General features: G+C 43.2%; 1 protein-coding gene across 1 annotated transcript; it reads left to right on the forward strand.

Moving 5' to 3' along the window:
* The first annotated feature begins 7,746 nt into the window (after positions 1–7,746).
* Positions 7,747–14,746, forward strand: si:dkey-72l14.3 (Glyco_hydro_56 domain-containing protein). The gene is made up of 6 exons (XM_041946771.1): positions 7,747–8,352; positions 10,389–10,637; positions 11,230–11,376; positions 12,203–12,289; positions 12,525–12,719; positions 14,351–14,746. Exons 1-6 carry the CDS (start codon positions 7,747–7,749, stop codon positions 14,744–14,746), a joined length of 1,680 nt encoding a protein of 559 aa, XP_041802705.1.
* Positions 14,747–15,883: the final 1,137 nt, after the last annotated feature.

Genomic DNA, 15,883 nt, shown 5'->3' on the forward strand with positions numbered 1-15,883 from the left:
AAAGCATAAAAGAGTTCTATGGACTTTGGTTCATACTCAACAAACATTTTGAGTGTGTTGAAGATTCAAGCTGCAGTAACTGTAGCGTTAGTGGACAAACTGCTGAACATCTGAAAGCTTTGAACATATTTGTCATTAATACAAACACAGAAGTCTACATCAACACATCCTGTCTCTCTGTAGCCATGCTCGAACTGCTGGAAACTGTTTCCAGTGTGAATCTGCAGACATGACTGACATATCTGACTGATCACAGGTGGAAATGAATGGGAGTGCAGTAAAAAGACATGTAGAAACAGTGTGACCCACGATTAAATTCAGTAGTCCTACAGTGAATGTAACCGTCGTGAATTTAGGATTATAATTTGACTGTGTGAGTATTTTTAGGTCATTGTTTGTGGTGGTGTGTTGCTGAATTGGGTGAAATTGTTAATGGAAAAATCCAACAGGCAGTTTGGCGTTATCTTTTCTAGTCAGCACCATGAGGACCACAGCTGGGGGTTTATAGTTGGGATAATAATTAGAATATGTAATACACACTGTCCATCCATCCAGTACCCGTTCATACTTTAGAGGCCATGGGGGCCAATCCCAGCTGGTTTCATCTCTGGGGGCCGTTAAAATTCACAGCTAATTTTCTGGAAATCTGGTGCTTACAGTCTGTGGTACCTTATCAAGCACCAAAGTGCTAGAGAAGACGATGGCAGTGATTTGACGAGTGCTGGACTGACATCTCTGTCTTTGGCCTCATCGGTGTAAAAATGCAGTTTCAGTGAGCACAGGTGACTCCTACTGCTTGTTATCCTTCCAGATGTTTTAACGTCGGCCAGTGGAGTCAAGTGCATGTTTTCTGAGCAAACAGAAGCAACCATCACCTTCCTGAGTGAGTCCAAGCTGTCCAACAATGCAGTTAACATGAACATTACATACTCTAAATGATATAAAAGAGACAGCTGCAAAGCCAAAGCTTGAGACTGAGGCTCTTTGATCAAATGACTCCTGAACACTTGAAGCAAAGGACTGTGTGTTGATGCGCCGCAGCATCACTGCACTGCTTCTGTTCTGGCATGAGATCGTAGTGACGCATATATCGTGCTAATCTCAGCTGATTTCACCTCCTGATTGGATTCTACCAGCGTTTGCTGTCGGTTCATTGAGCAGCAGCACAAACAGCACGGCAGGAGAACACAGGAAGGCAGAAACCAGTTTAATTTACCCCCAATAAGGACACATCACTCCAGTCCTTCACTTACAGGCTCCATGTTTTATAAAAAAAACATGACAATGGCCTGCTGAAAGAGGTCCTCCTCAAATGTTTAGGAAAAATACAGCAAAGTATTTTAATTTGCTGTGTAAGAGTTTGACTAAATGCAAAACAGAAGAGGGAAACCTGTTGCACTGCACTCAGGAAGATCAGAAAGCAGCCGCCTGTGCAGCCGTAAGCTCACAGCTTCCGGTCAGCAAGTTTTTAAACGGGAGCTCGAGGTCTAAATTTAACACAATAAGCAGGGTTTTCCTGTTGTTATGGATATTTCTTTCTCTCCTCACACTGTCTGACCATGATGAGACCAAATCAGGAGTCCCTGCAGGCTGAAATAACCGGTTTCCTTTCCTTGTGTTACTGGCACACATTGTTCATGGGAGGGGGGCAGACAAACAGACCGTGAGATCAAAATGAGCAGAAAAACCCATCAGAAAATTTAATAACTAAAAATTAGCAATACTGCATTTATTCCTTCTTGGCTGAAGGACATCCTATAATAATGACATGAATTATTCATACATTTAATAATTAGTCATTATTATAGGAATGATAGGAATGATAATTAATTTCAATTAACAATCAACCAAATGTGAATTTAATCAAGATTGTTTTACGTTTTTTTCTCACGCATCATTTAATGAATTAAATCTTAAGAGTAAACCTCTGAACTAATGTGTAACATACAGGCTGACACATCAGAGGCCCCATAATGCAGAAGCATTAAAGGTTAAAGTGTCTTTCTGTGCTTTGAGCTGCGGAGGCGGTGGGCTCAGGATCAGCCTCTGTCCAGACAGACGAGTAAACACAGACCAGAGGCTTCGTCTGCACAGATTAGCTCGCTATCACGCTCACCATTCACCACCACCAACGAGCGAGGGATTACATACTGTACGGCATGACGGGATCGCAGCTATCGCAACAAAAAAAAAAAAAAAAGGCGGCAGTTAGAGACCAGAGCACTGGTTTGAAAAGCAGGTGAAGACTAATAACCTCTTATTGTCTGATCAGGGTTGCAGATGATTAAAACCTCCGGCTATTAGATGAAGACTCTGGAGAAGGACACCTAAACTCACACAGGACTTCACAGATCTACGTTTGAAACAAGGCCACAGGCAAATTTCAATTCTCACTGAAGCGGACGGTAATAGTTCGCCTTTAAATCCCTCTTTAACTGTGACAGATACAGAAAAATGATTAAAGAGTATTACTATCACTTAATGTTCAGTCTTGGAATAATTTAAACAATGAAAAAATGCACCCTTCCCTCATTTTCCCAGTCTTTTATGCACATTTTTTTACGTGATCGATTTAGAAACACCGGCATATTAGGAGCACACTGTGTACTTGTTGACCTTTGACCTCCTTAGTATTAGTGGCTTATATTGTTGGTGATCTGAGAGCTTATTCATCTGTTCTTCGGAAGTCTGTGGGGATAAGAACATCAGTCAAGTGCTTAGGATGGACTATAATTTTCTCTAAACACTGTGTTCAATTCAATGTAAATGCAGTTTCCTTCCTGTCTTACACCTTCTTTCCTAATTTAGTGTGGATTTATACCTCACGTTTTACTAACAGGGAATGTGCAAATTACTCAGAATCACTGAAGCCATGCTACAATCAGTCAATTAGGCATTTATGTGTAATATATAATTAGAGTTAAAAGGCTGTTATTTTGAGATAATGATGATGATGAGGCCAATGAACTGAACTAAATCGTCTAAATCAAATAATGGTGTGAGGCAGCTTTCGTTGCACTTGTCCTGTGTAACATGCTGTAGTTCTGTTGCGGAGCAGTGAAAGGCACATCCTGTGTCAAACCTCACCTGTGTGTTATTTGTTAAAATGTAACGTCCCTGCGCACCCACGCAGGTTCTTTTTTCACTTCAGCCTGATTAGACCTCCTCTCAGGACTGTGTGGGCGTGTACAGACGGCACTCGATTAACAGCTCACTCACTCTCCTGTCAGTTAGGTCGGTGTCAATGCACATTAGCTCCACTAACCTCCACCTAACTAGAGGTCCATTCAGCCAGGCTAATTGAAAGCAGCAGTGAGGCTGTGCAGAGCCTTTAGGGGGGTCCTGATATATTCTCTTCTTTTCCCTCCTTAAAGCCTGTGTATTTATTTGCACTGGGTGTATTTCATGTTACAAGAATCCCTTGGCTTTTTTAGTTGCACTTTGTCTCTCCCAGACATTCATCATACAGTGTAAAATTTCCCTTTTTAATGGCTTGTTAGAGAGCCAGCAGCTATACGCGCTGTCCGCAAGAGTTTCCTCGGCTAACAAGCAATTGCCGGAGCATCTTCACAAAAGTGTGACACGTCCCTGGTGAAGAAAAATAAACTGGACAACATGGAAATGCTCCAACCCTTTGTTAAGAGCAGAGGAACAGCACACAATATGATACAGCGGAGTTCAATATGACTGCCGCCAATCCAAAAACCTAAAAACATCAACCTTAAAGAAGATGGAAGGTGTGGAGATGGAAAAAAACCTGAATAAATGAGGGGGGATACATAACAAGCCACTTCTAAACGGGGCACAAGGGCTCACTGAGTACTATATGAATCAAATGCTATGGCCTCTGCAGTCACCTGACCTCAGCCCAATGGGATCAGAGCTGTTTCAGAGCTAGGTGTTAGGCACCACTCCTCATCATCAGCTCCCCATCAGAGCACCAGCAGGGGCATATGTGTTTAAACCAGAGATTTTCCAACTGTGAGGCGCCTCCCCACAGGGAGAGATTAGGGGTGGCACGGGAGAGTTAAGGAGGGCGGAGGGAGACACAAGGACAGGAAGTCAATTATAGAAGTTTGGCCCATTTATCAACATGGTCAACAGCTGCAGCAGCTGTGACACAAAGCTGACGGAGGAAATGAAGGAGCATAAGATGATTCTTCTCTGAGACATAAGTGAGTCAAATCATTATCGTTAAAATGTGTCCGCTGTGAGTAAATGTGCAATCCACCTAGTAATCATAGAAAAAAAGTTGGAGTTGATGATGATAACACATGCTTCTTTTAAGACTTTTTTTGGCGTTATCTTTTTCTTGTTGTTAATTTACATATATCTTATTCAGGTGAGCAACCAAATATTCCTCTACCGCCCAGTGATTTTCACCTCCCATCAGCCACCACATTCAGTGCAGGAACAGGAAAAGCTATTATTTTTCACATTTTCTCTTGATTTTACCGTCTAAGCAAAACCGCCAGACACACATTATTGGAAAACAGCAGCATTTAGTTCTGCTTCCAGCTCTCATTATTTCTGGCTGAAGAAGAGGAGAGCCCTTCAGCGTAAATGTGGAACAGCATTGTATATTCCTCTCAGCTGGAAGGGTTTCCTCATGGCCCTGCCTGCCTCATGAGCAGAACTTTGTCTTAAATAATTCCTCCTCTGCGGCTAGATTTTTTTTATTTCACAGCATTGTAACAAGCCAAACCAAGATACAGACAATACAACAGCACAGCCAGACCACCATCCTGGAGAAAAAAACACTGTGGTTTATTCACATTTAACAAGAGGCTGCAGGAGACGAGCTTTTCACTCAAGACACCAGGACATTTTAATTAATTACTCCTCAGTACAAACTGCATCCATTCTGCTGTGTCGGTACTCATCACTGCGCTTTCCATCACCTCCAGACTAAAGCTGTACGGCCCACAGCGGAATAAACCATCTAAAAGCTTTACGAACACACACTGGCAGGAAGCAACTGCAGGGCTCAGCTTCAAAGGTCCGTCTGTCAGTTTTCCTGCCTCTGCTAATGTCTGAGTGTTATATTACTGATGCATCAACCTGTAGCCAGTATATTAAAATTGCAGGTGGTCTAAAAATAACTGTTGTTGGGTTTAAACTCCAAATAGTTAATGATATTCTACGAGCCTATTGCTTTATTGGGCCCCCATTAGCTTCCATAGAGTCTATGGTGGGTTACTCAATTCATTCAAGTGACATCTTGATGGAAAATCCATTTTTGACTGAAGAGCCTCGGTACAGAACAGTCCTCATCATGTAAGTGTGGTGGATTATTCCATATAACAGTTTGCATGAATAACAGAAGACCTGATTGTAGTTTAGCCTCCACAGTTAGCCGGGATAGTCATGTATGCATCACACACATTAGCACAGAAATATCAATGAAGAGCTGCACAACATTTCCTTGAAATAGTGATGCCCTTTCCCATCCTGGAGTAAATTATCTAATTTAACACCCAGCAATTTGGTTTTAGTGACAAAAGTGTTCTTTAGTGTAGAGTAAATGCACTTTCACCCTCAGGTTTCTCTCTGGCTGTTTGAACTCTCTTCACTTCATTCATCATTGTCCTCATTAGCCGAGTGAGTCAAACAGTGGTCGCCAGTGTCTCAGTCCCATTGCACTAACTGGAAATTACAATGTGACTCATGACAGAAGTGTGATAAATGCGACAGTGAGGCTACGTTAACTGACAGCTTCTTAAATTAAAAGACAGTAGAACCAAGGTTTCTACTGTCTCATAGCCAGTAGATGATCTGAGGAGGGAAGAGGGGGGATGCCATCCGCCTTGTTAGCAAAATGACCAAAATGCATGCCCCTTGTTAACCTGCCATCCCTCCTGGTAGCAGAGCGAGTGCAGGGCCAGAGGGGTTGAATATGTTGGTCTCGTCTGCCTGCCTCATTGATCCTTTATCTGACGGGGGTTTGCACACGTTACAATCTGTGGCTCCGACCGTGACACGATGAAATATCAGCAGTCTGATTGTGTCGAGTACAGATAAATCCATGGTGCTGTCCTTGGTGCTGAAGCAGCAGATGGATTTCTAATTGTGCCTTTGCCTCTCTCGGTTCTACAATATTGTAAACTATACAGCTATGGGTGGGGTCGGGTTGTGGGTATTAAAAAACACAGGTGTTATGATGAATTGAACGAACTAGCTTACTTAAAAGAACCAGTCTTCTCGTCAGAAGGTGCTCCCACTGGGCCATCCTCCCTACTGGGTTAGGGTTAGGGACAAAGGACCATAATGTACCTGTACTGCTGATCAACTCAAAGAAAGAATAACTATACCAAAGCAACAATGCAGAATAGCTCAGTATGTTGTATGCCCTGTACAAAGCTGCTTTATGTCATATATGAATTAAAGGATGAGAGAAACTAATGGATAAATTAAATTATTTCAACATTACAATCCACTCCCGTGGAACACAAGCTGCTCTGACCAGGTTCTGGGTGTGTGGACAAGTTGGTTGCAGTGGGACGTCTTTGATATGAAATAATTGGATCTTGGTCAAAAGAAGCCTAAAATATGCCGTGGTATGGAGAATTATGTTGTTTATAATTTATCTGAGAAGAGAAGTTCTGTAAGTGGGCAGCTGAGATCTGCCTTTTTACCACTCAGTGTTGGAAGTGGACAGCATGTGAGCACATTGTGACATGTCAGGGACATAGGAACCGTGCTGGAGAGGATCCTGTTAACAGGGCAAACTTCAGGCTTTTTCTGCCAGTCAGTGCAGAATCTATTTGAAGGTTCGCACATAAACATGTGTGATATATAGAACGTTGTGTAACGTTAAAACATCTGTTTTTATTGTTTGTCTCCTGTAATCACACGTGGAACAGAGCAAATGCTTGACATGATTCTCTCATCATTCATACTTCCGATGTTTTCTCTCACAGAGGATGCAGAGGATGGCGGAGAGGGTCGATTACTTGAAGTAGGACGTTTTTTTTCTTTGGCAATGTATGAAACAACATGTGTTTGCTCTCTGGATGTAAGGAGAGTGAATGAGGATTAGTATTAAAGATGTGACGTGGGAGTCGCTGCTACTTCCACTCAGCATTTATCCTGCTTCACTGCTGTGCGCAGCCTTGTAACCATTTTAAAACCTGGACCCCCACTGAGCTCCCGCTGTATCCTACATCACTGAGCGTATAAAATATTAACCACACCGGCTCTCTCCATGACACGTGTGACTGAGGGAACCCTTGAGAAACGAATAAACTGTCACCGACTTCACTACACCCACTTTAAATGGGGGAGATGAAGGATAGAGACGCTGAGAACAGTTTAAGGAAGGATTTTAAGCCTTTAAAATAAGACACCGAGATGAAAAACAGTTTGCAACTCAATAAAAGAGAAGACAGAAGAAAAATATCACATTCTTCTGGGTGAGAATACAGTAAAGCAATAGCCAGCAAAACAATGAGACCTTTGTCTTTTAAGAAACAATATTACTCAGACTAACACACACACACACACTGACTCTGAGCAGCTGACACAGGGAGTGTTGCTGCAGCAGACTGGATCCAGTTAGTGCCGTGAGAAAACAGGATGCTGACATCAACAGGATATGATAGACCTGCTGCTCGTCATTTGATCAAGACTCTGTTAGTGACCATATCACCCAACAGACTGAAGGCCTGACTCCTGCTGTGTGTTTTACAGGAACATGATCGGCTGCGAAGGCCTGAAGGGGTGAGAGCCTGAGAGGTGGCCGCTTCAATGGCGTGGACCGAGCCACGGTCGCGTCCAGACCCAAAGCCAGAACCTAAGCCGACGCCTTGCAATCTCAGGACTCACACGATTGTTTCATCAGCCGTCATCCTTCAAGTCCAGCCTCCAGTTTTACTGCACCTCCTCCTCCTGCTCGCTGCCTCTGCTGACCTCGGTATTGCAGGTCCACCCCAGCCGGCTCGCCCTCCCCTCCTGTCCGGACAGCCTTTTATCATCTTCTGGGGCATCCCGGACTCTTCCTGCTCCGGTCGGCCAGATCCCAAATCTTTCGGGATGGAACGGGAGCGTGTGGCCGTCTTTTATGAGGACACACTGGGGAACTACCCGTATTTTGTGGACAAAGACACACCTGTCAGTGGGGGGCTACCACAGCACACGCGGCTGGACAACCACCTCCAAAAGACACAGCAGGACCTGGAGGCAGCTCTACCTGCCCCGAGGTACCTCGGGCTGGGGGTACTGCGCTGGGCAGAGTGGGTCCCCCAGTGGTCCAGAAACAGAGAGAGGCAGGCCATGTATCTGGAGGCATCGAGAAACCTGCTGAAGTCTTTCTTTCCTAGCTGGACCCCAGAGGAGGTGGAGAAGTGGTCAAAGGTAAAGAAAGTTCAGGGAAAGAGGTAATAAAAAGGGTGGGTGGTAGAGGGAGCGGACAGCTATGGAGGGGAGGCATATGGGAGAAAACAAGTTCACAAGAAATAAAAAGAAGGAAGACAAGTGAGCTTGAAAGGAAAGAGGGATTCAGGGGAGGTTGAGGGAGCATGAGATGGAGAGAAATCTTACAAAGTTGTTGGCAGATGGTGGAATATGAAAGATGCGAGGAAAAAAAACACATCCTAAAGTGTTTCTTCTCTAGTCAAGAGAAAATCTTTGATGGAATATGCAAATCTCCGCTGAGACTTGGTCACTAATAACAGCAGCACGGTAACATTCGCTTTTGGTCGTTACGTAAGTACTGTAATTGCAATGTTGGCAATGATGCTTCATTATGTTGTTATGATGTGAGCAACAAAGGGCCTGCTGGGAGGAAGGAAAATGAGGAAGCAGAGTGGCCGGCGGGGCGGACATGAGGGCACGACAGCAGCGAGTGACTCTGAGTCCAAAACTCAGTCCGGTTGGAAACTAGTATCCAATCAAAATGTTAAGAAGTGTCAAGAAGAAGAAGGCCAAGATACACAAAGGCTGTTGATTTGTGGTTAGACTGGACCATTTTATGCTCAAGCAGGGGTAGCAAATATGGATAACACTACTATTTAAGTATAAGCAGGTATATAACAAATAAATCTATATAATTTGCAGGAAATTCAGTTGAGAAATATTTATATATAAATTAACACAGATGGTTTTATCTGGTTTTGACTTATTTAGCGAAATAACAGCCTGGACTCATTCCCAGAGTGTCAAACACCAGCGCTCGACCTTTCCCCTCGGCGTCTCGTACAGACGGACAGTTTACCCTTTAGTGCCTGTATGAGATGAACTGGGCTTTCAACTAAGCCCACTGTAAACCGTAGTGGTGACGTAGGAGCAAGAAAGTCTACAAATGGAGGAAGGTGGGGTGGATGGATGGGTCAAACAAACCCCAGAGGCCGGGTTTGTGTGGTTTTAGTGCCTAAACTTAACCAAACTGTGACCATTTCACAACATTGACTACGTGTTAGAGGCTTTCTGGCAGGACGGCTTCGAGCAAACGTGTCGGACGGCTGGAGCAGCATGGGTTTACCCTGGAGTTAGCTGGAAGCCTGGTGCCTCTCATACAGACACTTTTGCATTTGCATTCCTGCAGAGACTTATCTCTGCCATGTCTGAATGCTAAATATGAAGCTACCGCCAGCTGGTTAGCTTAGCTCAGCATAAAGGCTGGAATCAGGAGCACGTCCCACATAAAAAAAAAAAACATTGGAAACAACTTGCATGGCTCTTTCCAATGGTGTAAAAATACTATTCAATCATTATATGTATATGCTTTGTTGAATATGTTAACATGTGCCAGACTACTGCCTTCCAGGTAACTAGCAGAGACTGCAGGCAGTGACTGCATCTCAAGAAACAGCGAGTCCCTTTAACACCTTGTTTTTTTTCTACAGATTAAACAAACTTCATTAAAGATAGAGTGTGCTAATTAGTGAGCATCAGAGAACAGATCTGGGCACAGCATAACGTTTCTATCAAGACCCCTCAGTGAACTCCTGTCCCACGGCTCCAGCTTCATATTTAATGGACAGGCTTGAGAGGGGTATTAATGTTCTCCTCTAACGAACTGACAAGAAAGAGTATAGGTGTCGAACAATTCCAGCAAATACCTGACCATCAAGGTAGTTCATCCTATTGATGGCAAAATTCTGTAAATCCAATACTGCCATAAAGCAGCCCTGCTCACTGATGTGCAACATTGTCCACAATGGTCTAATATAACCAGAGCTATTAAACTTCATTAGAAACTGTGCAGCAAAATCTTTGACAAACAGTTGACAAATTCCTATCATCTCACAGTAAATACTGCTATTATCTATCCCTCAACCCTCGCTGAGGTTTGATGATTTGGCCATGTCAGACGGATTATTCAGAAAAACTGCAACAAAACAGAAAATGTCTGGAGGGGACTCAAAGGTGATCTACTGATCTCATCACAGGTGGACTTCGAGGCAGCAGGCCAGTCAGTAATGATGGAGACCCTACGGGAGGTGAAAAGGTTAAGGCCCAAAGCATTATGGGGTGTCTCCCCGTACCCAAGCTGCTACAACGGTGATCCCGCCAAAACCACGTTAGCCAATTATACCGGCCAGTGCCCTGCTGCAGAGATGGCCCTTAACGACGAGCTTCTGTGGCTCTGGAAACGATGCTCCGCCCTCTACCCTCTCCTCACCCTGGAGAAGCTGCAGGTGGGTCACGCTGCTTTGCTGCGTCTGTTCACATTTTCATTTGGGGTTGAGATATTGTACAATCACAGAGGGAGCACAGAAATCCTCATCATAGCTCAAGAGGAACGCACCGTATCACAGCCTACATCTGCATCAGTAATTCAATTGGCTGAAAGGGAGATTAAGGCAGAAAAAGTTGTGAAAACTAGTGTCTAACTTAAACTTATGCTCCGAGCAGTTAACAACTACACAACTGCAGAGAGAAAATCAAGTGAAATGAAAAATGCCATGTGTGGTTTATCAGTGAGGTTTTGTAAAAAGTCAAAAAACTTCTCCCTGTCAAAGCCACTGCATCCCAACATCTCTGCGAGCCCAGAGGGGCAGCGGAAAACAAACCTCACGGTTTCGTGTAATTGACAAAGACAATCCGTCAGGCTGATGTGTGAATCCTGTGATGTAAACTCATTATCTGACACAGGAAAAAGTTGTGAAAAGAGCTTTAGTAGACAGAAACAGATCACAGTTTATTGCTGTTTAAGCACCTCCCTATCAAACAAACTGAGTTTTGGTACATTTCCGGAAGCTGTGTTATACCTGGCATAATTTTTTATAGGGTGGGACCTCTGGAGCCCGGCTGTATTTGTCCAGTCAAATCGGAGAAGCGCTACGGGTATCATCTCTGACTGGGACAGCGTTTGATCTTCCCGTGTTCCCATTGGTCAAGAGTGTCTACGCCTCAACTAATACTTTCCTGTCGCAGGTGAAACATCTACATCTGCTTTTTAATCCAGGAGCCCGACATATGGATCACTGCTTAAGCAGAACAATCATATTGTATCATAGCACCAATTATTTCCTGGTTCTAAAGTCCCAGTTTTACTAGAATAAATAGAAGATGTAATGTAATCTGTATTTGTATTATCAGGTGTGTAAATAAACTGGACAATTGTAATGGTGCTAATATATTACAACCCTGAATTAAAAAATGTTGGGACGCTGTGTAAAACGTAAATAAAACAGAATGTGATCATTTGCTGATCCTTTTTTGACATAAACTCAACTGAAAACAGTACAAAAACAATATATTTAATGCTTAACCTTGGGATTTTTGTAAATATCTGCTTATTCTGAATTTGATGCAGCAACATGTTTCAAACAAGTTGTGACAGGAGCAACAACAGACTGGGAAAGATGTTGAATGCTCCAAAAACACCTGTTTGGATCATTCCACAGGTAAACAGGTTGATTGGTAACAGGTGATAGTATCATGATTGGGTATGAAAGGAGCATCCTGGAGAGGCTCAGTGGTTCACGAGGATGGAGCGAGGTTCAACACTTTGTGATCACATGACTGTATAGGACGTTACTGCATGGGCTCAGGAACACTTTGTGAAACCACTGTCTGTAAACACAGTTTGCTAGCTAACGATTACATTCTGTTGTATTTATGCTTTACACAGTGTCGAACTTTCTTGGAATCGTGATTGTAAGACAAGAACAAAGAGACAAGTTGAAAAAGAGCGTGCTGTGCCCTGACTCATTTGTAGCTTCTTTGTATAACATTTTTTTATTTTATTTTTTTACAGGCAGACCTGGTGAGCACCATAGGAGAGAGCGCTGCCATGGGAACAGCCGGAGTTGTCATCTGGGAGAGAAGCGAGACTAAGACAGAGGTACACAACTATACATTTGCATGAAATGCCTACACCCACGAATATGTCTCCATGCTTATCCATCCACTGACATTTAAAGATCTGATCATTTTCCAGGACACAGTTTTACTATTTCACATCTTTAATTTCACTGATAAATCTCCAAAGATTGCTTTGTGTTGGAAATGTCCATCGTATCTAGCAGTGCATGCTACTGTTCCTTCCTCCTGTTCACATCAAACCGTGTGTTTCCCAGAGAGAGTGCCAGGACCTGGCAGAGTTCGTCCAAAAGGTCCTGGGTCCCTACTCCATCAACGTAACCACAGCAACTCGACTCTGCTCAGCCTCTCTGTGCCAGGGAAAGGGCCGATGCGTCCGTCAAAATCCAGAAAGCTCTGCCTACCTCCACCTCCCGCCCCCGCTCAAAGTGGTGGATAAGGTGACAGAAAAGGTGAGAATGTAATTTAAGTAGATATCAACGGTCTATTTGTGCTGGATTTATAAAGCCCTGCTTATGCGTGGTGTTCCAGTTATCATTAATCCTGTGGACCAGCAGGAGCTGGATGCCCACTCCCACAGTGAGCCATAAATAGATGTTGACAGAGGCCTGTTTAACCTTGTTCAGATATAAGCCAGACTCATTCTGTCCTTGGTCTTGCAACGGTAACATCATTAAAGCTGCTATATGTCATTATGTAAAGCCAGGACACACTCTCGTACTTATGGTGACCAGAAGAGTCTTATGACAGATGAAACAGTTAATTAGCAACAAGTAGCTAAGTAGCTAAAACTACTGCAGTCTGACAAAACTGCCCAGTAATAAAACCTAACTTCCTTCAATATTGAGTAAATTGTTTCAGAGGGGTGCTGATGTTTCAATGTTATGGTCATTTTGGAGGCTACAGTTTGAGTTTCTTTCAATGTTTAGTGTATATATTAACCAAACTGACGTCTTATCAAGGTGTGCATATGTAATTAACAACTGAGTGTATGCTGCAGTCCGCTTTAGTCTTCTGGTGCTTGAAGAAAGGTTTACAAACACATACAGTATGAGACATGTGAGATATCAGAGGCGAGATGTGACCTACAACGTGCTGAAAGGATGAATGGCTCTGATTGCCTCTTTGACTTTCCCCCTTTTCTGCCACTAAAGAATTGATTCTAGAGTCCGGACTGATCCAATCCAGTATCGGTAGCCGATGCTGACGTAATTTACTTACCAGACTGACGTCACCGATCAATGTACCAATCCAGATTTCACTGTCTACCTCTAGTTAACTTATGTAATCGTTTTTTTTTTTCACAACGTCTACTTCTCGACACAGTTCTTGCACTTTTATTTGAAATGCTGACTTTAAAAATCTGAAGAAGGTGTTTGCCATTGCAGTCTTTGAAATTCTCTTATTATCTACTTACAAGTAGTTGATAATGCATCGCTGTGCACATTAGCATGTGAATCCTACTTAACCTCCACTTCAAATAAACCACTTTGGAATACATTTGAAGACGTACAATAATCCTTATAATGTTCAAGAAAAAGAGCTCTGATATGGTGTCGGCATCGCCATCAGCAGATTACCAAATTCAGGTATTGGAGTCAGATCGGATGGTGCATCTCTAGTTGATCTGCAAAAGCTGCTGTGCACATGGTGGAAGGTTTGTGTAAAGATACAGAAGTTCTCAACTCATGTTAGTTCTGTGCGGAAAGTTGGAAAAACATCTCATTTTCAGGCACGACTGCCACAGCAGCTGAGAAACAACAGAGAAAGATCCGGTGGAGTTTGATCCGACAGTACTGTACACAGGAACACTGTGTTTCTCTGGGAGCACTCATCACTTTCTTGAAATCTCTGTACGGGGGTTTGCTAACATTCAGTTGTTATAAAAAGTACAACACATTATAAAGTATGAATATTGCTTTAACTTCAGAACACTGTGGAAATTGAGGTATTTCCTTTTGAATTTGGGCCATGTTATTTCATCTTCAGACTGATATTAGAAAATGTTTCACTACCTCCCATGAAAATTACAGCATTTATTACATTTGTTAATATTAAAGCCGTTTTCAATCTAACTTCTCAGCCAGAGGTAGCAAAAGCCACAGATCAGCCGGACACAAGCACTAAACCAGCTGAGCCGGACCCAGCTGAGATCTGGAAGAAGGACTTCCAGTGCCAGTGGTACAAGACTGCGGACGGGGACGTCTCAGACCAGCAGTCCCCCAAAGACGGAGTGTCTGTTGGTGGTACAGTAGGAAAAACAGCTGGAGATGCAATGGACACTACAACAGTGTCTACCATAGCTTCTACAACAAAAGGTGCCTCTGTGACTGAGTTAGGAGGAAGCAGTTCACCTGGTACTGGAAGTTCAACGCCTTCACTGGAAGTCACTACAGACGGTAGTGCGAATCCAATCAGTGCCCCAAACCTGACTGTTCTGCTGTTGCTGGTGGTTGGAAGTCAATGCCTGGAACCTTAAACTGTGAACAAGCCAGCCTTCACCTGGGAGGTCTGGGCTATAACTGCAAAATGAGCCCTTCAGAAGTGCCCTTGAGCAAGACACTGGATCCCTGCCAGCTGCAGGAGTGCTGCACTCTAGCTGAACATAAATCAGAAAAAAAAGGACAACAGACGATGTCCACTGAATGTGCCAAGAGACACACACAACACTGTAAAGAGGAAGATGTGTCACGCTAGATTTAGACTGACCTATCAGTGTGCTGATATCAACTCGTATATCATCATCATCATCATCCTGCACTGCTTTAATTTCTTTGCACATCTTGTTTATACATCTTTTTGTCAGTGCTTTGTTATGTGGAAATTATCTCTTCATTTTAAGGCCTCATGTACTCAAGTGTTCCATTAAGTAGATGTGCTGGGTTAAAGGGCCAGCTCACCCGAAAAGACACTGAATGAACCAACTCTTTAACCAGTCTTAAAGAGCCGTAAAATAAACCTTCTGCTGAGTTTGTTTCAGGGTTACAAATCTAAATTCAATTCCCAGCCACCTGAATGTGTGTCCACTTTGGCCTTCAAGTGTTACATACTGTCAAAAACATCCAGGCTTCATATTGTGGCTTCTATCACATAATATATGGTCTTCAGAGGCTTATCTGCTGAACTGCAGCTCCAATTCTCTGAGCTATCCAGCACCCTCTGCCTGAGCTCTGGTGAAACTGCACCATTCAGCGGTCCTTTTCGACACGTTGCTGTAGGAAAAGCACAGGTATGAATACTGAAATGAACGATGGCTGGATTCCATTTAGCTGCTCCAGCTTCAGGGCCCTGGTCCTGGTGCATGTGGACTCTTTGTGAGGACATACTGTGATCAATGTTATCGGTAACAACTGTGCTTTTCCTACATGTCAAAATATCTGCTGTGAAAAAGGCCCACTGGTCTCACAACCATGTAATTAAAGGTCCTTTAACGATTACTGTGGTTAAAATGTCTGTTATTAATGCAGTATCTGTTCATTCAAAGGAGATCCCTCTGAAGAAATCTGTTCAGTACTTCAGTCCAGAATAGGCAACCTGCATATAAAGCATGTATATGTCTTTGTCAGTTAGTGTTTTTTATATTTCTTTTAGTGCTCCTTGAGGCAGTATACTATAT

This window comes from Chelmon rostratus, chromosome 10 (assembly GCF_017976325.1).
Source record: "Chelmon rostratus isolate fCheRos1 chromosome 10, fCheRos1.pri, whole genome shotgun sequence".
NCBI classification, from domain to species: domain Eukaryota; kingdom Metazoa; phylum Chordata; class Actinopteri; order Chaetodontiformes; family Chaetodontidae; genus Chelmon; species Chelmon rostratus.